Source organism: Impatiens glandulifera, chromosome 5 (assembly GCF_907164915.1).
Source record: "Impatiens glandulifera chromosome 5, dImpGla2.1, whole genome shotgun sequence".
Classification (NCBI taxonomy): Eukaryota; Viridiplantae; Streptophyta; class Magnoliopsida; order Ericales; family Balsaminaceae; genus Impatiens; species Impatiens glandulifera.
The window spans coordinates 14235233-14260534 of NC_061866.1; the positions used below are offsets into that span (position 1 = coordinate 14235233).

At 30.3% G+C, this 25302-nt stretch overlaps 1 protein-coding gene across 1 annotated transcript; it reads right to left on the reverse strand.

The window, feature by feature from the left end:
- Window positions 1-1355: 1355 nt before the first annotated feature.
- LOC124939047 (high mobility group nucleosome-binding domain-containing protein 5-like) lies at window positions 1356-24048 on the reverse strand. The gene is made up of 8 exons (XM_047479562.1): window positions 24034-24048; window positions 23440-23547; window positions 22499-22618; window positions 21938-22312; window positions 3344-3451; window positions 2401-2520; window positions 1840-2214; window positions 1356-1529 (listed from the first exon to the last, which is right to left on the reverse strand). The coding sequence occupies exons 1-8, from the start codon at window positions 24046-24048 to the stop codon at window positions 1356-1358; spliced, it is 1395 nt and encodes a 464-aa protein (XP_047335518.1).
- Between the last annotated feature and the right edge of the window lie 1254 nt (window positions 24049-25302).

A 25302-nucleotide genomic window follows, 5' to 3' on the forward strand; every position in this document is an offset into this window, starting at 1 on the left:
TGGAGTTACTCACTTCAGAAAACTTGAGAAAGATTAGTGCATGGTGCAAATACGAGGCTTATCTGAAACTGGGACGGATCTGTTGTCCCAGGACATGTCCCAATGACTGTCCCTTTCTTCAAAAAAATAATTTAAAATTATATAGAGAATAAAAGAGAAGATTTTAAACTGTTTTCAAGAAAGGGACAGACATTGGAACTGCCCCTATGACAACAGATCCGCCCTCTGAAATTCATTCATCACAACGTCTTCCTAGGTCCAATCGGGTTGTATGCCTCTCAGGGCCGGTCTTGAAAATATATTTAAGGGACTTATGCAACTTTTATTTATTTTAATTTTTTTAATATTTAAAAAAATGATATAGAAATTATAATGGATTAATATAAAATTATAAAAAATAACCTAATTTAGTTTTTTTTAATATTTTAAAAAATGATATAGAGATTATAGATTTAGTGTTCAAATCTTAAAAAAATGTATTTTAATTTTTTTTTTTTTAAAAAAAACCTCTAAAGTGGGGCCATACAAATGCATTGAGCCGGCCCTAATGCCTCTCCCTCCATCATTCCATCATGATCATTTTATCATTCACCAAACATCACACTTTCTGATGCAAACTGGAGGAAATGTTTTGGCTTTAATATTGCAGCTATGACCTAATTTCTAGGATCAAGTTGTAAAATTGTACGTAAAAGTCAACTTCAAGGGCACACCGCAACATTGACAAAGATTTGCAGATTGCCCAATATCTTGTTGAAACAATCTGTACCTGAAATATATATATATATATCTTGGAGATCACCTAGCTAGCTAGCTAGCTATTTTGGCTAATTTCACAAGGCAGCAGCAGCTAAGTTGTTGAACAAGCATTCCAATCATGGATGATCATTTGAACATATTATTCATCACTGTGATATAAAAGTTATAGCTTATATAAAATCTCATTTGAATAAAATATATCTAAACCAGCAGAAATATCATAACACAAATATATATTAAAATGTGATTAAAGTATTTAGTAAACTTCCCTAAGGTCCCCATAACAACATCATCAAAGTACATTCTAAAAACCAAGCAGTATCAAACCAAGAAAAAGATAGAAAACTTGAAAAATAGTACTACAGCAAACAAATAATTAAACACCAACTGCACTGCATGCCTTGTTCATTGGTTATTGTTATTGTTCCTTCTAATTTCCTCTCGTTGTTGGTTTTCTCTTCCTCCAAATGGTTGTCGTGTGTTACTGTTAATACTAGTATCATTAACGTCTATGTGATCCCAGGATCCTTGTCGTCCTTGATTAATGTTGTTGTTAATACTATCATTAATTAAATGACGATCCCAGGATCCTTGTCCTAATTGATTAATGTCTTCTTCTCTTTCTCTGCCTTGTTCTCTTTCTCCTCGTCTTCCTCCTCCTCCTCGGCTTCCTCTTCCTCGCCATTCTCTTCCTTCTCCTCGTCTTCCTCCTCCTCGTTCTCGTCCTCCTCCCCATTTTCTTTCTCTTTCTCTTTCTCTTTCTCTCCTTCCTCGTTCACTCACCAGGTGGTGATCCCATGAACCTTGTCTTTCTCTTTGTCTTCCTTCTCCCCATTTTCTTTCTCTTTCTCTTTCTCTCCTTCCTCGTTCACTCACCAGGTGGTGGTCCCATGAACCTTGTCTTTCTCTTTCTCTTTCTCTTCCTCCTCCCCATTTTCTTTCTCTTTCTCTTTCTCTTTCCCTCCTTCCTCGTTCACTCACCAGGTGGTGGTCCCATGAACCTTGTCTTTCTCTTTCTCTTCCTCCTCCCCATTTTCTTTCTCTTTCTATTTCTCTTTCTCTCCTTCCTCGTTCACTCACCAGGTGATGGTCCCATGAACCTTGTCCTCTGCTTCTATTTAGTTCATCCATGGTATTCCTCACTTCTCCTTCTCCATTGTTACTCTCATCAAGTGTTCTTTTCCTTTCTCCTTTCCCGTTGTAACTACTACTTCCACTAGACATGGTGTTCCCCAAGAGAAGCTTTCCTCGCCTTTTGTCATTCTCAAAACGCAAACTCGCTTCCTCGTTGATATTTTCATGAAGACGTGGTCGTTTTCCTCTTCCATGATTGTTGCTTCTATTCATCACCTCTTCCAATTGGTTTTGACTTTGAGCATCTTCCTCGTTTATATCTTCATTTTCTCCTCCAATAGTTCTAGGGTCAATCTCCCCTTCTTCCAACGAATAGGTATCCTACATGAAAAAAATTAGTGATTAAAAACATAACAAAAATTGCATTTAATAACTATTATTGGAAACATATAGAATTCATTAATTCTATATGTAACACTACTTAACAAATTGAAAATTCATGTTATTATAAGTTTATTATATAGCAGAACAATTGAAAAAACAAAATTTGGTGATCTATATCAATACCTTTTCATCGTCAACGTTGCTTCTTACTGGCGATTCTTCTTGTTCGTCTAGTAAGGAATCGACCAGTACCTTGTATCCGTTATCTTCTATGAATGTCCAATATTTTTGTCCACCATAAATCTGTAAAGAATTCCATTGTTATCATTTAGCTACATGAAAAAAAGAGTGAATGGAAACTGAAAAAGAAAATAAGTCTAATTTGATGACCATTAATCTGAATTTAAATATATTAGATTGGGTTCAAAAACATTAAACTTAGTCCTAAAACAGGAGAATGTACATGTAACAACATAATGGTAAAGAAATAATTATTCAATTTGTACAAAACTATATATACTATGAATATCATGAAGAAGATCATTTTGTTTTCATGTCATATGAGAAGCGTATTTAAACAAACTAGTCGTTTATGCTCTACCACAGGGTATCAGGATATTTTCAAATTCGGACCTGGTCCTGGTCCTGGTCCTGGTCCTGGTCCTAGATGGGAAGGCCTTGATCTTGATCACACAATTTGGTTCTCTAGAAATGGTTTTTGCTTCTTGATGGTTTTGATGTTTATTTTTGTTGTATTATATCTTGTTATTAACTCATAATATTAATTCATAACTTATTCTAGAGAAGTACTGTTTTTGTCTCATATATTATTTCATCACAAATATGCCACCGTCACATGTACTTGTGAATTGATGAAATTTGTTGTGTAACTTAAAACAAAAGGGAAAAGGAAAGTAGTTTGGTGAATAAACTATACAACTTAAGGGTAAAACATTCAAGGCTATTCTCTTTTAAGATGCTAGGGTTTGAAATCTTGGAAATGAATACTAGAGTCTATTGGTGGACAAAGAAAGATATAAAAGAATGACAAGTTATATACCAATCTAGTAATATATATACAACTTGCAACTTTACAAGAAACTTGAAAAATTTTAAGAGCACTCACAGATAAGAGTTCATTCACTCTTTTGCGAACTTGGGTCCTTGTGAACCCATACGGCTCCATTTGATCCATGGCAGCATCCATCCGAGACCCACGCGATCCACGCGGCGGCTGCAAAATCCAAGAAAACAATTAGCAAAAGAAAATGACAATAAAATGAAATTCGCATATAGAGAAACTCAAAGACAGTCGGATTCAAACCATTGTTGAGCACAATCTCTCGTTATCTCTCTCGCTATATCGAATTCCTACTTTCTCTTCGCGGTGGCCGAGGATAATTTAGGTCACAGGAAACGAGTAGACATTTGCATTTATATATGTCCTTAGGGCCTTCTCCGGTTCGGGTTTTTTTCTCTAAAAATTCAAAATATAATCAAACATTATTTCATTCACTTTATAATTCACTTTATAATTGATTATATCATTCAATTTATTAACTAAAATACCTTTTAATTTCTCAAAATCAACCCCAATCATTTTTATTTTTTTTATGATTTATAAACTTAAACCGAACCCGCTTTAGGAATCACTAAAAATGATATCAACAATTTATATATTACAAAATATACTTAATGAACATTTTTGTATATACATCACTCCATTAACCATTTTAGAAAAAGGAAAAAATCATTCATTTATTGAAATATTAGTCATCACACCAATCTGTCACATAAACCTAGACAGCCACCCTACATCCTTAATATCAACATTCTTTCCCAGCTCCTCAATCTGTGGAAAGGGCTATCATAATGAAGACCATGTGTGTATTTTTGCCAATCTTTAATTGCATATGATGATCTTATCCTTTTAAAATTCTCTTAAAGTGTAGAGATAATGGAATAATAAATGTCTATTTGGCAGTAAAAATGTTATGAAAATTATTGGCCAAGTCAAAAGGAGGAATTTTATTTGGGGAAATACATGAAACTGGAAAAAGTGATCAATGTGAAGCATGGTTATTAAGCCAAATAAAGATGGGTATTGGAATTGATAAATTTCAATATTAGAAATTTAATAAAGTTATCCTCATAAAACACTGGTCAATTCTATGAAACAAAATTCTTTATAGGTCAAGTGGATTTATACAAACATCAATATGATTTAAATATAAAATATGTAAATTGAATTGTCCTTTAATAATTACAAATATCTTAAAAGTAAGATTTCATAGTTTGCTTGGGGGAAACAAATGAAAAACAACTATTCTAAATTTGTTACTATTGCGAAATTTTGCAATGAAACAAGTCACGAATGATAAATGGAGTTGGATCTCAAATAAAGATAATTACCTCTCCACCTCAAAAGCATGAGATTTGACCATAACGAAAGAGAGAATATGGTGTGAGTTAAATTAAGAAATTGAGAAGATATATAAATAATAAAATAAATAAATAATCACTTTTTATACAAGAGTTAAACATGAGGAGTTAAATTAATGTTATTACTTGATAATTAACATTTATATATATATATATACTTCGAACTCGTTAATGTTGGATTTTATATTAGGCTTGCTGGTTGATAATCATTTTTGTTTATGTTTTTATTATTACTCTTAAATGATTAATCTTGTTGTGTTTTGAACCGGGTATATATGCTAAGAATGTGAAGAGTCATGTTTTAATGACTATATTTATAACATATTGTATAAACCTTAAAAAAACACTTTTATATGAGAAAAAAATAGAAAACAAAGTGTTATAAGTAAATAATATTTAATGCTGACCTCTTTAGTTTATATGAAATCAAAATTCTCAAAAGTCTTTGATGATATTATAGTTTTTAATAAGTTTTTTAATTAATTAAAGAGAAACTAAAAGTTTTTAAGAGATTAGTGATTAATTTTGATTGTTTATTCTTTAATATTGATGATATTATAGTTTTTGATATGAGGACAGTGGGAAGGAATAAGAGAGTGAATCTATATATGATTGACTCGAAAAAAAATATATATATATATGTAAGGAGAGAGTAGAGAGAAAATTTTTATTATTTTTTAGCCAATTATATTATCCCGTCATTCTCTCGTTCATTCTCTCTTTTAAATTCTATTCTCCAATTATTTTTCTTTTAATATATTCTCTCTAAAAAAAAGGGTACATACTATGAGTTTGTTACGTAACAAGACAAAATAGTTTGAGTAAAATCATTCGGTGGTGATGATATTAGCAAGTTGATCATCAATCTATATGTATTTGATAACGAGAGATTCTAGACAAATCGAGTGACAGTGAGGGATTTAGGATTCTCTCATGGTCCCATCGACTTTTCATTCGGTAATTATTTTCTCGACCTTTAACATTCAACATCGACTTTTACAAGCGATGATTATTTTATCGACTTTTACAATCGATAATTATTTTATCGACTTTTATAGTCGTCAATTATTTTTTCAACTTTAATACATCAAATTTTATAGTTGATATTTATTTTCTAGACTTTAAATTTGGCATCGACTTTAAAAGTTTGCATCAATTTTAACAAACGACGTCGAGTTTTATAGTCGGTAATTATTTTATCGACTTTTATAGTTGATAATGATTTTCACATTAAATTTGTGATCAAATTTTGTAGTCGGACCCATGTAGTTGTGGGATGATGAGAAATCATAAAGTTTTAAAGTTGGTACCTATATACAGGGGCGGACGAAGAGATAATTTTTTGGAGGGCTAAATTAATTATACTTGTACTAATTTTTTTTTGATTAAATAAATGTACTCACTAATTACAACTTTACAATGATAATATAAATCGAGAAAAATATTTTTATAAACACAATTACAAAGTTATTCTTGTCGATGACTCGGTACAAAAAAAAAACAATTGTATTCTACGAGACTCCATTTGTTGAAATATTGCAATAATAATAATAATTAATGTGTTTTTTTGTTATTCAAGAGTATCTTGGATTGTCCAAGTCTCTTGGTCTTATCTCTAGTAAATGAGACTCTTAATGTCTTTTAGTTTAATGTCTATTATATTTTACTTTATATAAGTTTTGTAATCATGTTCTTATTTCAACAAGTTCAATAGACATAATTTCATTTCAAGTTTGTTTCATTCTCTGAAGTCTTTATTCACTTTCTAATAAGTTTCTTCACGATTTGATCATTGAAGTCCTATTTGTGATTTTGTTACATGGTATTAAAGGTTTGGTTACATTGGTGTAGAAGGTATCGATGTTATTCGATATGGAAAGTGGTGATCGTGTAGCTGGACTTGGTTTTGAGTTGTTCAACCAGTCAAACTACCAGATATAGAAAACTTGTATGGAATCATACATGATCGGGGAAGACTTGTAGGATATCGTCGTAGACGATGATGTAGCTCTTAAGGATGTCGCTAAAAATGCGAAAGTATCGAAGAAGTAGAAGAAATTCAACGCGAAGGCATAATTTGCGTTGAAGAGGTCAATCTCCCATAATCTGTTTGATCATATCATCAATTGTAGATATGCTCGTGAGATCTGGGAAACGCTTGATTGTCTTTTCAATAAGAAGAATGAGGCTCGTCTCCAGATGCTTGAAAATGAATTGGCAACTACGAAGAAAAACAGATCTGTCTCGGAGTTCTTTCTTAAAGTAAAGAGCATATGCTCATAAATTTCTTTATTGAACCCATATGAGAAAATTTTAGAGGCTCGAACAAAGAAGCATATTGTTCGAGGACTTCGACCCGAGTATATACAACATTCATCACCTCGATTCAAGGTTGGGCTCAACAACCTTCACTCAAGGAGTTTGAAAATCTCTTGTCATCTCAAGAGTCGTTGGCCGCACAAATGGCTGGAACGAGTATAAAGGAGGAGTCGAACAGTGCGTTGTTCGTGAAGAAATCGAGCTGGAAAAAGGGAAAGTCGAAGAAAGAAGAAACATGTCAGGATTCTTCCAATATCCCTAAAAGCCCCTTAGGTGTTTTAGGTGCGGTAAGACTGGACACTTCAATAAAAATTGTCGAGTAAATTTGGATGGAAATTTCGCTAGTTCAAATATCGGAGAAAAGTCTAACTATCGTGTTGAGGAGGACTTGAAAAAGGTTTTTCATTTCGATGTGATGACTTCGAAGGAAAAGCAAACCGAGTCGTCTCATGGTAAACATGAGATCGATCAAATAAAAGAAGACTTGAAGAAGACTAGGAATAGGAAATAAATAATAGTTTAAAAGAGCTAGATGAGAAAGTTAAAGTGAGGAATCAATGCTTTTGAGATAAAAGATCAATGTACCTAAATCCACTTGTATAAAAGAAAACTCAAATATTGAATTTTTAATTAAATAAAATATTATACAAACTTCTTTTTCTAAATGATATATCTATATTTAAATATCATTTTTAATTTGAAATAATTTCATTTATAATATTTATTTATCAAGAATAATTTATAACATTCATTAATAAATTCAAAATTCATTCTCGTTTTAACTTGAAATTGATTATTTGATTGTGTGTGACCAATTAGGTCCAAGAGTATTTAACCAATTATAATTAACAAATTATTTATAATTTAGTCACGAAAATATTTATAACAAAACACTTGTGACTTCTTATGCTTCATAAAGTTAATTGTTACAAAATTTGACAAAGTGTTGAACCTATCAAATACGATTTACCTATGAATCGAATTTTCAATACAATTTTTTTTAATTAAATATAACTTAGTTTGACAACCCACAAAGTCACGGCCTCCCCTTCCAAGAAATTTAAAAATATTAAAAAATAGCTATTAGAATATATCATTACCCCATACAGAATCGACCCAAAGATTCGAATTCCCCTTACAATAATTTTGACCGGGTGCGATTATACCATCGTTAATGTGCCGAATCCCCTTCGCAGTTCATTTTGAACTTAGTCATTTAATCATAAATAATCAAACTCTTAGTAAGCTGTGTTAGTTTCTTTAGTCTAAATCTTTAATCCTTAAGTCTATAATCTGTATACTCTATGTCGATAAATCGAGATAAACTGTAATTGCGGAAACGTACCTGGATCTTGAATGCAGAACGGTTCATTAAGCCGTTCTTCGTTATTCTCTTCTTCTTGATCTTCTCTTGATCTTGAATCTGGACCTGAATCTGAATGTGGATCTTCTTGTTCTGGATCTGGACCTGGATCGGAATGTCAGATGTGGGTGGGGTTTAAGTCTTCCAACCCTATATCGATAGCCTTCTTCTTTAGTGTTCTTGAGAGATGAACATAAACCTTATTGTTCGATGAGAGAAACAAATCGGTAGGCTATCTATATGGGTTGGGGACCTAGCCCTAATATACCCATTTATTATTCGGCCCATCAACGAAATAATGAATGGTATTTCTGCTTCTACACAAATATGTCCCCATACTTATTATAGATGTCTAAATAAGCCCATAACCTTTATACTTTAATAGATCACTTTATTTGGGCTTTAATCTTTATTATGATAACAACTAATATACAATTATTAAATAATATATGTACCCAAATATTGGAAATAATTCCAACAATCTCCCACTTGGGTCATATAATATTTCCTTCAATTGTATATTATAACCTTAAGAGCTCAAAATATTGTTATCATTACAAATACATCTATATCAATCTTGTCCATCAATTATAACAACATATGATTAAAGCGGTTTTTGTTACATTAATTCGTAACTAAACCCTCAATAGTCACATATGTCAATACAATCAAATGACATAGATTAAACATGGGTGTGTAGTGTGGATTAACATGTAGTGTGATCTTTAACATGTCTAATACCAACTGGTCCTTCTTTATTCCTTATAGAGATCAATCTGAATAACTTTAAAATCTTGATTTTCTTTAAAAACTAAATCTTTAATTTCTTTAGAAACTAATTCTTTAATGTGCACATAAATTCCAAATTGTATCTATACAAGCATCACAATACAAACTCCCACTAAAACTGTATATCATCTAAATATGTAATATCCATATGAACAATATGTTCATGAAAGACCTCGGATAACAAATATTTAGAGAACGGATCCGTAATTTTAGAGTTTGTCCAAATATGCTTAATAGATAAATAAACATTCTGAATTCTTTATTTTCCAAATAGTTCGACTTAGTCAAACTCATATTACTATTAAAGTAAAAGAACTGCAAATTATTGTCACGTAATAACTTTAGTGGTCTTTCTATATCATCCATAATTTGCAACCTCGTGACAAAATTTTGCAGTCAAATTCTTTAATTGAATGTCACAAAACACCTAATAAATTCTGCCATCATGTCGAAATAATTCGAGTGTCTACTTAACACTCTTCCAAAAATTAATTCTTTAAACTAAAATGATGTGGCACGAATTTTCGACTGTTTTAGTATCCAACAAAATTCGAATCAATATACCAAATGATCTCTATCCGATTCGATTTCACTATATGAGTATGTAATGTTTTGTTCTTAAAATATCACATTAGTTGTTTGGTTGCTTTCTTAATGATCCAAACCAGGATCCTTCAAGTATTTGTCCAACATCATAAATATTCTTAATTTCTTGATTCATATAATCTAGAGAATACATTAGACTCTTGTTTAAGGAGTCTTATGTATATATTTATTTTCAAGGCTAATCTTGAATTACTTATGAGACTAAATTTGTCTCTAGATCTTTTAGAATATCCAATAATTAACATCTGATAAATTCTTTAGTATAGTTTATTTTCTTTAGACCTATAAGGCCTGACCTTAACTGGACAACCCCAAAAGAATTTACTAGTTGTTTTAGTTGAATCTTTATTCCATATATAAGTTGTAATTCTTAACTCTTCCTTCCAAATGAATCAATTACATGAAGATATTCCATAAATGTTTGTTTCCAAATAAAAAAGTATCTAAAGTAGTTCTTTATTTCTTCATCTTTAATATGAATTGTCAATGCCCACGCCGATGTTTCTTTCACCATCAATTGACTTTTGACAATTAACTCAACCGTACATCAACACATTTACTTTAGTAATACTGAAGTTACCATCAAATGTGTATGAGTACTGAAGTTAAATTACTCTTAGAACAAACAAAACAAACTATAATATGTATTCTTTTATGCACAACTTTCTTTAGTAATTTTCTTATAAGTGCAATATCTGCAATTCTTACAACTTCATTTCTTTATTATGTATTAAGATATTTGCTAAGTGAACACTATTTATGTTATTTTTGTTTCAATCTTTTATTTTTCTTACACACAATTGATGTGAGTTCATATAGAGACTATGTCTCCCTTTAGACAACTACAATTCACATCAATTAACTTAAGTGTAAATAAGAAAATCCAAATTAGATGCATGAGAATACATTATTGTAACTCTGACTTTAATGCATTACTTTTGAAACAAAATAAAACATATATTATTTATGAAATCTTTATTCTAATAATACCCTTAGCAATTTTAACCATTTTAGATATAATTCTTAAAAATAAAACAAATTCTAAATATGTCTTAAAAATTATATCATATAAAATGAACTTAAGATGTTGACAAAAAAATAATCTGTATAAGCAGAAGTGTTAACTTGATTAGATAACAAAACAAATGAACAACCATACTCACAAAATTTTAATAATCACATAAATTCAAAATAATGGTACGTCTCATCATAAGATACCAAACGCAATATTAATATTTAGTCTTTGGACATTAAATATTAACTTGCAAACGGTACTCTTTTGTAGTAATCAAATATTAACAATAAGTCCTGTCAAATAATTGGTTATCTTTGGATATTTCAATTATTCACATGGCCCACCGAATAATTGTTACATATTTATTACCACATGTGCATAATGTTATTCTGACCAATTATTTATCTTCCTTTGGGCCGATTAAATAACCGCATGAAATACATACACACTACCTTCTTAATTTATAAAACATATTAACCTTCACAAGAGAGCCTACTTTGGTAGGATGTTGCTTCAATTAATTGATTTAATAAATTAATAAATTATGTACATACTTTAAGTGTGTAACTCGACCAATTATTAAACTTTCTTTTGTCCGATTAATAATCGCATAGTTACAAACACAACCGTCTTAATCTTATAAAACAAATATGTTCTATAAATTAATAATTTGTACATTATTTAAATTTGCAATCCGACCAATTATTAATCTTCCTTTGGGCCGATTAACAACCGCATAATTACAAATTTAAGTGGGCCTGAAATTATACCAAATTTTGAATGTGTTATTAATACCGAAAATCTGAATATTGTTTTATGTATCAAAATTGCATAAATTCCATATGTGTTACACAAAACAAATAATTATGATTTTACTAATCACTCAATTATTTCTTAATATCAATCAACACAATATATACATAAAGACCGAAATATGTATATATATTCGAATGTGTAATATAACATGATTGATTATTCATCCAAATATAATAATAATAATAAACAATTAAATAATCAATTACACAGATTACCCAAAATTCTAAATTTATCAATTATTAGGTTAATTGATTTCCTTAATTCTTGATAAACAACTTAATTCTTGATAAATAAGTTATTGATATTTATTTATTCTTTAATTATAAATTATTATTATTAATAAAATAATAATCTCTTTATTCTTGTTTTTTCTTAATTTATGAATATATTTATATAAATTGACTTTTTCTTAATTTCTGAATATATTCCATACATTAATTAATTAAGTCTGTATTCATCCGTTTTTATACTAATTCATTAAATATATTAGAAACATAATGTAATCAATATTTATAAAATATTATAAACATGATAACTATTTTTCTTTACTTAATTCTCAAATCATAACCTATATTATAGGTATATATTAAAATTCCAGAATTTCATTCTATATTTTATTTATTCTTAATTGTATATAAATGTATTAATACAAAAACAATTATTTAAGGAATAAATATTACTTCAATCTTTAACTAATTAAAATATTATTATTATTATTTTAATTCCTTAAATTAATTATAATAATTAATTATTATTCCAAAACTGAATTCCTTAATTCCTTACATACTTATATAATTAGAATAATAATAAATTATTATTCTAAAATTCAAATTTCCTTAATTAATTCGTACTCAATATATATATATATATATATATATATATATATATATATATATATATATATATATATATATATATATATATATATATATATATATATATATATATATATATATAACCGAAATATATATAATATATTTATTAATATCTCTTTAATTATCTAATTAATAATAAATAGATATTAATTTGATCAATTCTTTAAAAAAAAAATCAACTTAAATTCAGGTTATTAATTTGAATTATTATTTTCAAATTAATAATTAAATCTTTTCCATCTTCTTTATTCTTTATGATTCTAAAACCGTTTAGATGTCTAGAGTCTTTAATTCTTTACTATAACATATACATCAAAATAATTTATTATTTATAATTCAGTAAATAAAAACATATTAGATCAAGAACATTTATAAATGTCTATTCATATTCTTTAATTAATAACAATTATATAACCTCAAATCAAATATATATATATATATATATATATATTTTTATACATAATATTTAGTCTTATTTGACCCTAACTGTAAGTGAGAAACAAAAATAAAACAAAATTAAAACTGTTCAACTTCCTTATCCTTAAAATGAACATTCAATTCAATTTATTCAATTTCCTTATTTGTTTATTCAATGTGAATATACAGAAAATTTAATTGTTATTCATAATCTTGTTAACCAAATTTAACAATCTATCTTTATCCTTATTAAATCTCAATAAATCGACATAGAGAGGCTCTGATACCACTTGTTAGTTTCTTAAGTCTAAATCTTTAATCCTTAAGTCTATAATCTGTATACTCTATGTCGATAAATCGAGATAAACTGTAATTGCGGAAACGTACCTAGATCTTGAATGCAGAACGGTTCATTAAGTCGTTCTTCGTTATTCTCTTCTTCTTGATCTTCTCTTGATCTTGAATCTGGACCTGAATCTGAATGTGGATCTTCTTGTTCTGGATCTGGACCTGGATCGGAATGTCAGATGTGGGTGGGGTTTAAGTCTTCCAACCCTATATCGATAGCCTTCTTCTTTAGTGTTCTTGAGAGATGAACATAAACCTTATTGTTCGATGAGAGAAACAAATCGGTAGGCTATCTATATGGGTTGGGGACCTAGCCCTAATATACCCATTTATTATTCGGCCCATGAACGAAATAATGAATGGTATTTCTGCTTCTACACAAATATGTCCACATACTTATTATAGATGTCTAAATAAGCCCATAACCTTTATACTTTAATAGATCACTTTATTTGGGCTTTAATCTTTATTATGATAACAACTAATATATAATTATTAAATAATATATGTACCCAAATATTGGAAATAATTCCAACAAGCTGCACCAAAAAAAATCTTATTTGAAAAAAAAAACATGTACGAAAGAATTGACCCTAAGGAGAACCATGCCAAAATAAAGCATTAATGAATGTTAAGTGAGTATTATTATTGCCCCTTCCTTTTGTTAGCTTTAAATAAAAAAAGACCTTGACTAAAAAAAAAATATTTAGGTCTATTGATTTCGTACTCGGAGAATTATAATTTATTTGGTGGAATTTTTTAAATGGGAGTTAAAGTAAATACTCTCTCAAGTGGAAAACATCATAAAATTTAAAATAGTTGTTATTTTTTTTTTAATATTTTTTATAAATGTTCAATTTTATTAGAAAGAAAGATGTGAATTCTTTATAGCAAAAAGAATATTGTAATAACGGGAGGTTATTTTGAACATATATTCTATTAATGTAACATAATTTTATGATTTTTATTTTTTATTTTTTATTTTTTTTGAAAAAAATGTCTACTTTGATTCAAAAGAGATGGGTTCAAATGTTATAAAAGAGAAAAAAAATAAGAAAATAAGAAAATAACACGTAAGAATCTTAAATGTCAATAAGATTAAAAATTTTACATCTCGTACATGTCCCTCTTTTTCGAATTGAAACGAACGCGTGTAACATAAATCATTTGAGAAGTTCGCATCCATAATTTTTTCCTTCAAAAACTCTTATATTTATTTCTTTCCAGATTTTCAACCTCGAGCATGCCTAAAAAAGAATAAGAATCTTCCGAAGAGAATGAAGATTTTATATTGTAGGTTTAGTAAAGTAAATAGTGTCATCAACAAAAAAAGTAAGTGAGATGTGTGTATTGGGTCTTCTCGTTGTTCCTATATTAATTCCCATGAAAAAAATGACTTTCTTAAATAGTTTTTGACAAACCTTTCATATCCACCTTGAAAAGGATGGGTGATAAATGATATCCTTGTATAAGCTCTCTCGAGCTCTTGAAAAACTCAGACACCGTACCGTTGATAAGAATTGAGAACTTAGGTTCAATAATACAAGTTTTGATCCACCTCCTCCATTTCACTCCAAAACACAACTTCTTAAGAAGAGAAAAGAGAAAATCCCAACTGACGTGATCAAAAGTTTTTTCGATATCAAGTTTACAAAGACATCTCATCCCCTTTCTTCTAATAATAGAGTCAATGCACTCATTTGCAATGAGAGAAGTGTCGGCGATTTGTCTATTTTGTACGAACGACATCTGGTTAGGAGAAATGAGTTATGACAAAAGAACTTTGAGCATATTAGCTAAAGTTTTCGCAAATATTTTATAAAAGTTTGTCACAAGGCTAATATGTTTGAAGTGTTTGAGTTACTTAGCCCCTTGAATCTTTCTAACAAAGACAATAAAACTAAAATTTCAACATTTCTTAAAAGAAGTTGTAGCATGAAAGTGCTTGAACGAGCTCAAATAGTCTTCCTTAATGAAAGCGATTGTGTATGCATCCAAATCAGGTGCTTTGTCTCCATCACAACTTGTAATAGTTTCCTAAATTTCCTTAGTGAAATCTTGCTCGATAGAGGACTTTTGTTGCTCGCTAATATTGTTAAAGTCGTTCCTCCTAAAATTGATCTCTCGTAAACAGACTCTATGAGAAGCCTCTCATAGAAAGAGAGAATATAATCACGAATGGAGTTTGATAATCTCGTTCACCTTAAGGATAAATATTTGATTATATTTTCTTCGATAGTTTGTAAATTTGTGGGAAAATCTGTATTAGAATCCACCTATTTAAGCCATTTATACCGTGATTTTTGTTTTGCATTATCTTTTTCTCATTTATAAAAAAGACAAATTTTTCCATGAGGGTGTATTTACTAGTGGTTTCAGCTTCAGTCATATATCGTTCTTCATCCAATTTGTCAATGATATCAATATCTTGTGAAACATTAGTAATGTTAGAACGAAGGGAGACAAAGTTGACTTGCCTCCATTTTTTAATGAAAAATTGAGATTTTTAAGTTTAAAAAGTGATAAATGATGGTCTCCCCACAACCGGTGAGTGATCCACCCACTACTTCCCCACATCCGACACAAAATTATAATCCGAGAGAAGAGTGTTTTCGAATCTGAAATGTGGTTTAAGTTGGGAGGTTTGACCACAATTAAAAAAAAAGTGGTTTTTGGTTGGAAAAACGTCTTGTTCTAACATATTGGCTTGTTGGGTGGTAAAGATTCTCTCATTTGGAGATGTAAAGAAATCTATCGATGCAAAACATACTTTCATTATTGCTATCACTTCTCCTTGTAAGCTTGGCACCCTCGTGAATATGATAAATGAGAAACGAGTCGTCAATGAACATGTTGAACAAGTCCATCTCCGTTGTGAAACTACTTGAGTTTTTTTCTTTCGCTTGGCGCCCTAACCAGGTTGAAATTGCCACAAAAAAACTAAGGTATGAACCATTGATTTTCTAAATCATATAGCTCCTAGATAAAAGTAGGTTTCTTATTATAGTCGATCGGGCCATAAACACCACCATATGCCCATATGTTCCATTTGGTGACGCACTTGAACTTAATGGATAATTGAAAATTCCTCAAAAATAGTTTTTTTCCGCATGAAAGAGATTTGTGTTCCAAAGAACAAGGATTTTGCCCGAATATCCATTAGCGTTTAAATTCACTCATTTAAATTTTTTCTTATAGTTAAACCGGTAAGAAGGTTTTCCTCGAAATTCGAGACTATTGTTTTTTAAAGAGCAATAATATTGCAATTACAAGAGCTAATGAATGAGAAAACAAAACTTCATTCTCTAGAGTTATTCAAACCCCTCACATTCCATGAGATTATCTTGTTTGACATAAATAACATTGGGTTGATTGAGTTTCCGAATCACAATTCCAGGTGATGCTTGGGTGGTAACAATCGTGTTAGTTGTCTCTACAAGGATCGCGATTTCTCTATCGTAATCCGAGTTACAAATTCATTCCTTACACATTTGTTTTAGGGTATTTGATGCATTCGATCTGTTATCTACGACTTCAATGTGAACATATTTGTGAAATTCATCATAATATCAAATTCCCCTTCAGATTAGTCGTTAGTGCTTTTTTGAGAATTGTTAATATCAGGTCGTGTCGCCTGCACTTAACTAGTTGCTTTTGGGTGATTCAATACTGAAGGATAGTGTGGTGAAAAAAGGGGGAAATGTAGTTCGGTGGTTTTTAAGTTTGATATATGGAGGAATAGTTTGTGATAGGAGGTTCAAGAGGTGAGTTTGCGTGAATGGAAAAAAAGTGAGAAAAATGGTGTGGTATAAACGATGGGTGAAGATATGATTGTGGTAGGAGGGGTTGGGTGAGGATAGGGTTAGTGGTGGCCGATGGGGGCTAACACGCCGATAAGTTTGGGTTACGATATACGTTAGATGACATATTATGCTTACGTCTTCTCGTGTGAGATATTACGGGAATGTTATATCAGTTGAAATTTAGGTCGAAAAGAGATTGAGCCATATAAATAGGTATGATTATAACTGGAGAAGGCAGATTAATTTTTATATTATATTTGGTTTAGTTGATCATTTATCATTATTAAATTGAAATGAGTTGGAAGTTGTCTTCAATTATGTATAATTGTTGGATCTTATTGGTTATATTTTAAATTTTATAAATTTGTTATATTTCATAATATTCTAATTAAATTCTCATTTGATTATCAGATTTTAGGGATGTTGTTTTTTATTATGTGTAATTTTTATTTAAATTAAATGAAAATTAACTATCATTAGAAAGAAAAAAATATGACTAATTTTAAAATGTTCATAATTTATACCAAATTATTTTATACAACACAAAGTCATTATACTAAAAATGCGAGACTTCGTCCATATTCCTATAAATTTCTAGTGAATTATCAGGTTGGAAAAAATCGGAGAACATTTAACAACCAAAGTATGACGTTAAAGATTATTCACAATATCATTATTATGATAATTTCGGAGATTAGATCCGAAAATTTATCGTGGGGAGATCTTATTACTTTTTTTTGATAATTTTCAAATCAATTAATTATTCCACTGTATTCAATTTATACTTAACTTTTTTTCATGTTATGTTTTAAACGTTTGGCTTAAACGATATTTTATTAAATGAATCATTTAAGAAAAAATTATTCAACACAACGGTGTAAGTCAAAATGAAATTATGAAATACTCTTAAAATCATTTTTGAAATATGTGTTTCAAACGTCGGTCTATTGAATAAAATATATGCTAGCATAATTGATCTTACTTTATACATAAATAAAATGTGAGGGACGGTAGTGCCAAAGAAAGTAGGACATAGTTTACTAATTACATGAGATAAAATCTTTACTTTAAGATATGCTATCTTTTATAATAAATAATTTATTATAAGAGATAGTGAGAGTAATAATATAAAAAATCGTGAAAAAAATATTACGATAAAATTTGTATGGCGGGTCAACCCACAATCCGACCCTAGTATCCATTTACTCTCACATATATCCAAATTAACCACAACTCTCGACCCTGCAATCCGGACACTTTAAAAATTAAGCATCATTATATATATATAGATTAGTTAGTTAAAAAGTTGAACTTATATTGTTAAAATGTCACGCGTTTATCAAATTTTGGGTTGAATTTAAAATATAAAGTGTTATTAGCCTAGTTGGTTAAAAGGTTGTACTTGTTTTGTTAGGTTGTAAGTTCGAACCATACCTATAGCATTTTTAATTTTATTTTTAAACGTTTTAAGTTTATGGGCGGGTCAACCCACAATCCGACCCAAGTATCCATTTACTCTCACATATAACCAAATTAACCACAGCTCTCGACCCGGCAATCCGGACACTTTAAAATTTAAGCATCATTATATATATATATAGATTAGTTAGTTAAAAAGTTGAACTTATATTGTTAAAATGTCAGGCGTTTATCAAATTTTAGGTTGAATTTAAAATATAAAGTGTTATTAGCCTAGTTGGTTAAAGGGTTGTACTTGTTTTGTTAGGTTACAAGTTCAAAACCATACCTATAGTATTTTTAATTTTATTTTTAACCGTTTTAAGTTTATGGGCGGGTCAACCCACAATCCGACCCAAGTATCCATTTACTCTCACATATATCTAAATTAACCACAACTCTCGACCCGGAAATCCGGACACTTTAAAAATTAAGCATCATTATATATATATATAGATTAGTTAGTTAAAAAGTTGAACTTATATTGTTAAAATGTCACGCGTTTATCAAATTTTGGGTTGAATTTAAAATATAAAGTGTTATTAGCCTAGTTGGTTAAAAGGTTGTACTTGTTTTGTTAGGTTGCAAGTTCGAATCATACCTATAACATTTTTAATTTTATTTTTAAACGTTTTAAGTTTATGGGCGGGTCAACCCACAATCCGACCCAAGTATCCATTTACTCTCACATATATCCAAATTAACCACAGCTCTCGACACGGCAATCCGGACACTTTAAAATTAAGCATCATTATATATATATAGATTAGTTAGTTAAAAAGTTGAACTTATATTGTTAAAATGTCACGCGTTTATCAACTTTTGGGTTAAATTTAAAATATAAAGTGTTATTAGCCTAGTTGGTTAAAAGGTTGTACTTGTTTTGTTAGGTTGCAAGTTCGAACCATACCTATAGCATTTTTAATTTTATTTTTAATCATTTTAAGTTTATGGGCGGGTCAACCCACAATCCGATCCAAGTATCCATTTACTCTCACATATATCCAAATTAACCACAGCTCTCGACCCGGCAATCCGGACACTTTAAAAATTAAGCATCATTATATATATATAGATTAGTTCGTTAAAAAGTTGAACTTATATTGTTAAAATGTCAGGCGTTTATCAAATTTTAGGTTGAATTTAAAATATAAAGTGTTATTAGCCTAGTTAGTTAAAAGGTTGTACTTGTTTTGTTAGGTTGCAAGTTCGAACCATACCTATAACATTTTTAATTTTATTTTTAAACGTTTTAAGTTTATAGGCGGGTCAACCCACAATCCGACCCAAATATCCATTTACTCTCACATATATCCAAATTAAACACAGCTCTCGACCCGACAATCTGGACACTTTAAAAATTAAGCATCATTATATATATATAGATTAGGTAGTTAAAAAGCTGAACTTATATTGTTAAAATGTCACGCGTTTATCAAATTTTGGGTTGAATTTAAAATATATAGTGTTATTAGCCTAGTTGGTTAAAAGGTTGTACTTGTTTTGTTAGGTTGCAAGTTCGAACCATACTTATAGCATTTTTAATTTTAATTTTATTTTTAATTGTTTTAAGTTTATGGGCGGGTCAACCCAAAATCCGATCCAAGTATCCATTTACTCTCACATATATCCAAATTAACCACAGCTCTCGACCCGGGAATCCGAACACTTTAAAAATTAAGCATCATTATATATATATATAGATAACCCAGTTTAGTTTTTTTTAATATTTTAAAAAATGATATAGAGATTATAGATTTAGTGTTTAAATCTTAGAAAAATGTATTTTAATTTTTTTTTTTAAAAACCTCTAAAGTGGGGCCATACAAATGCATTGAGCCGGCCCTAATGCCTCTCCCTCCATCATTCCATCATGATCATTTTATTATTCACCAAACATCACACTTTCTGATGCAAACTGGAGGAAATGTTTTGGCTTTAATATTGCAGCTATGACCTAATTTCTAGGATCAAGTTGTAAAATTGTACGTAAAAGTCAACTTCAAGGGCACACCGCAACATTGACAAAGATTTGCAGATTGCCCAATATCTTGTTGAAACTATCAAAACCCCTTAAAGCAAAAGAATCGTCGATATTTTACATCCGTTTGGACTTGTTTGGGATTAAGGTTAGGGTTTAGTGATACTTTTTATGACCTGTTAATAGTAGTTAAAACCATAATATAATTGATTGGGTACGTTGCTTAGTGCTTGTTATACAATTTAGGGTACGTACAAACAATCTGTACCTGAAATATATATATATATATCTTGGAGATCACCTAGCTAGCTAGCTAGCTATTTTGGCTAATTTCACAAGGCAGCAGCAGCTAAGTTGTTGAACAAGCATTCCAATCATGGATGATCATTTGAACATATTATTCATCACTGTGATATAAAAGTTATAGCTTATATAAAATCTCATTTGAATAAAATATATCTAAACCAGCAGAAATATCATAACACAAATATATATTAAAATGTGATTAAAGTATTTAGTAAACTTCCCTAAGGTCCCCATAACAACATCATCAAAGTACATTCTAAAAACCAAGCAGTATCAAACCAAGAAAAAGATAGAAAACTTGAAAAATAGTACTACAGCAAACAAATAATTAAACACCAACTGCACTGCATGCCTTGTTCATTGGTTATTGTTATTGTTCCTTCTAATTTCCTCTCGTTGTTGGTTTTCTCTTCCTCCAAATGGTTGTCGTGTGTTACTGTTAATACTAGTATCATTAACGTCTATGTGATCCCAGGATCCTTGTCGTCCTTGATTAATGTTGTTGTTAATACTATCATTAATTAAATGACGATCTCAGGATCCTTGTCCTAATTGATTAATGTCTTCTTCTCTTTCTCTGCCTTGTTCTCTTTCTCCTCGTCTTCCTCCTCCTCCGCTTCCTCTTCCTCGCCATTCTCTTCCTTCTCCTCGTCTTCCTCCTCCTCGTTCTCTTTCTCTTTCTCTTTCTCTTCCTCTTCCTCCTCCCCATTTTCTTTCTCTTTCTCTTTCTCTTTCCCTCCTTCCTCGTTCACTCACCAGGTGGTGGTCCCATGAACCTTGTCTTTCTCTTTGTCTTCCTTCTCCCCATTTTCTTTCTCTTTCTCTCCTTCCTCGTTCACTCACCAGGTGGTGGTCCCATGAACCTTGTCTTTCTCTTCCTCTTCCTCTTCCTCCTCCCCATTCTCCTCTTCCTCCTCCCCATTTTCTTTCTCTTTCTCTTTCTCTCCTTCCTCGTTCACTCACCAGGTGGTGGTCCCATGAACCTTGTCTTTCTCTTCCTCTTCCTCCTCCCCATTCTCCTCTTCCTCCTCCCCATTTTCTTTCTCTTTCTCTTTCTCTTTCCCTCCTTCCTCGTTCACTCACCAGGTGGTGGTCCCATGAACCTTGTCTTTCTCTTTCTCTTCCTCCTCCCCATTTTCTTTCTCTTTCTATTTCTCTTTCTCTCCTTCCTCGTTCACTCACCAGGTGATGGTCCCATGAACCTTGTCCTCTGCTTCTATTTAGTTCATCCATGGTATTCCTCACTTCTCCTTCTCCATTGTTACTCTCATCAAGTGTTCTTTTCCTTTCTCCTTTCCCGTTGTAACTACTACTTCCACTAGACATGGTGTTCCCCAAGAGAAGCTTTCCTCGCCTTTTGTCATTCTCAAAACGCAAACTCGCTTCCTCGTTGATATTTTCATGAAGACGTGGTCGTTTTCCTCTTCCATGATTGTTGCTTCTATTCATCACCTCTTCCAATTGGTTTTGACTTTGAGCATCTTCCTCGTTTATATCTTCATTTTCTCCTCCAATAGTTCTAGGGTCAATCTCCCCTTCTTCCAACGAATAGGTATCCTACATGAAAAAAATTAGTGATTAAAAACATAACAAAAATTGCATTTAATAACTATTATTGGAAACATATAGAATTCATTAATTCTATATGTAACACTACTTAACAAATTGAAAATTCATGTTATTATAAGTTTATTATATAGCAGAACAATTGAAAAAACAAAATTTGGTGATCTATATCAATACCTTTTCATCGTCAACGTTGCTTCTTACTGGCGATTCTTCTTGTTCGTCTAGTAAGGAATCGACCAGTACCTTGTATCCGTTATCTTCTATGAATGTCCAATATTTTTGTCCACCATAAATCTGTAAAGAATTCCATTGTTATCATTTAGCTACATGAAAAAAAGAGTGAATGGAAACTGAAAAAGAAAATAAGTCTAATTTGATGACCATTAATCTGAATTTAAATATATTAGATTGGATTGGGTTCAAAAACATTAAACTTAGTCCTAAAACAGGAGAATGTACATGTAACAACATAATGGTAAAGAAATAATTATTCAATTTGTACAAAACTATATATACTATGAATATCATGAAGAAGATCATTTTGTTTTCATGTCATATGAGAAGCGTATTTAAACAAACTAGTCGTTTATGCTCTACCACAGGGTATCAGGATATTTTCAAATTCGGACCTGGTCCTGGTCCTGGTCCTGGTCCTAGATGGGAAGGCCTTGATCTTGATCACACAATTTGGTTCTCTAGAAATGGTTTTTGCTTCTTGATGGTTTTGATGTTTATTTTTGTTGTATTATATCTTGTTATTAACTCATAATATTAATTCATAACTTATTCTAGAGAAGTACTGTTTTTGTCTCATATATTATTTCATCACAAATATGCCACCGTCACATGTACTTGTGAATTGATGAAATTTGTTGTGTAACTTAAAACAAAAGGGAAAAGGAAAGTAGTTTGGTGAATAAACTATACAACTTAAGGGTAAAACATTCAAGGCTATTCTCTTTTAAGATGCTAGGGTTTGAAATCTTGGAAATGAACACTAGAATCTATTGGTGGACAAAGAAAGGTATAAAAGAATGACAAGTTATATATCAATCTAGTAATATATATACAACTTGCAACTTTATAAGAAACTTGAAAAATTTAAGAGCACTCACAGATAAGAGTTCATTCACTCTTTTGCGAACTTGGGTCCTTGTGAACCCATACGGCTCCATTTGATCCATGGCAGCATCCATCCGAGACCCACGCGATCCATGCGGCGGCTGCAAAATCCAAGAAAACAATTAGCAAAAGAAAATGACAATAAAATGAAATTCGCATATAGAGAAACTCAAAAACAGTCGGATTCGAACCATTGTTGAGCACAATCTCTCGTTATCTCTCTCGCTATATCGAATTCCTACTTTCTCTTCGCGGTGGCCGAGGATAATTTAGGTCACAGGAAACGAGTAGACATTTGCATTTATATATGTCCTTAGAGCCTTCTCCGGTTCGGGTTTTTTTCTCTAAAAATTCAAAATATAATCAAACATTATTTCATTCACTTTATAATTCACTTTATAATTGATTATATCATTCAATTTATTAACTAAAATACCCTTTTAATTTCTCAATATCAACCCCAATCATTTTTAATTTTTTTTATGATTTATAAACTTAAACCGAACCCGCTTTAGGAATCACTAAAAATGATATCAATAATTTCTATTACAAAATATACTTAATGAACATTTTTGTATATACATCACTCCATTAATAGCCATTTTAGAAAAAGGAAAAAATCATTCATTTATTGAAATATTAGTCATCACACCAATCTGTCACATAAACCTAGACAGCCACCCTACATCCTTAATATCAACATTCTTTCCCAGCTCCTCAATCTGTGGAAAGGGCTATCATAATGAAGACCATGTGTGTATTTTTGCCAATCTTTAATTGCATATGATAATCTTATCCTTTTAAAATTCTCTTAAAGTGTAGAGATAATGGAATAATAAATGTCTCTTTGGCAGTAAAAATGTTATGAAAATTATTGGCCAAGTCAAAAGGAGGAATTTTATTTGGGGAAATACATGAAACTGGAAAAAGTGATCAATGTGAAGCATGGTTATTAAGCCAAATAAAGATGGGTATTGGAATTGATAAATTTCAATTTTAGGAATTTAATAAAGTTATCCTCATAAAACACTGGTCAATTCTATGAAACAAAATTCTTTATAGGTCAAGTGGATTTATACAAACATCAATATGATTTAAATATAAAATATGTAAATTGAATTGTCCTTTAATAATTACAAATATCTTACAAGTAAGATTTCATAGTTTGCTTGGGGGAATCAAATGAAAAACAACTATTCTAAATTTGTTACTATTGCAAAATTTTGCAATGAAACAAGTCACGAATGATAAATGGAGTTGGATCTCAAATCAAGATAAGTACCTCTCAACCTCAAAAGCATGAGATTTGACCATAACGAAAGAGAGGATATGGTGTGAGTTAAATTAAGAAATTGAGAAGATATATAAATAATAAAATAAATAAATAATCACTTTTTATACCAGAGTTAAACTTGAGGAGTTAAATTAATGTTAATTAACATTTATATATATATACTTCGAACTCTTAATGTTGGATTTTATATTAGGCTTGTTTGTCGATAGTTATTTTTTGTTTATGTTTTTATTATTACTCTCAAATGATTAATCTCGTTGTCTTTTGAACCGGGTAAATAGGCTAAGAATGTGAAGAGTCATATTTTAATGACTATATTTATATCATATTGTATAAACCTTAAAAAATACTTTTATATGTAAGAAAAAAATAGAAAACAAAGTGTTATAAGTAAATAATATTGAATGCTGACCTCTTTAGTTTATATGAAATCAAAATTCTCAAAAGTCTTTGATGATATTATAGTTTTTAATAAGTTTTTTAATCAATTAAAGAGAAACTAAAAGTTTTTGAGAGATTAGTGATTAATCTTGATTTTCTATTCTTTAACATTGATAATATT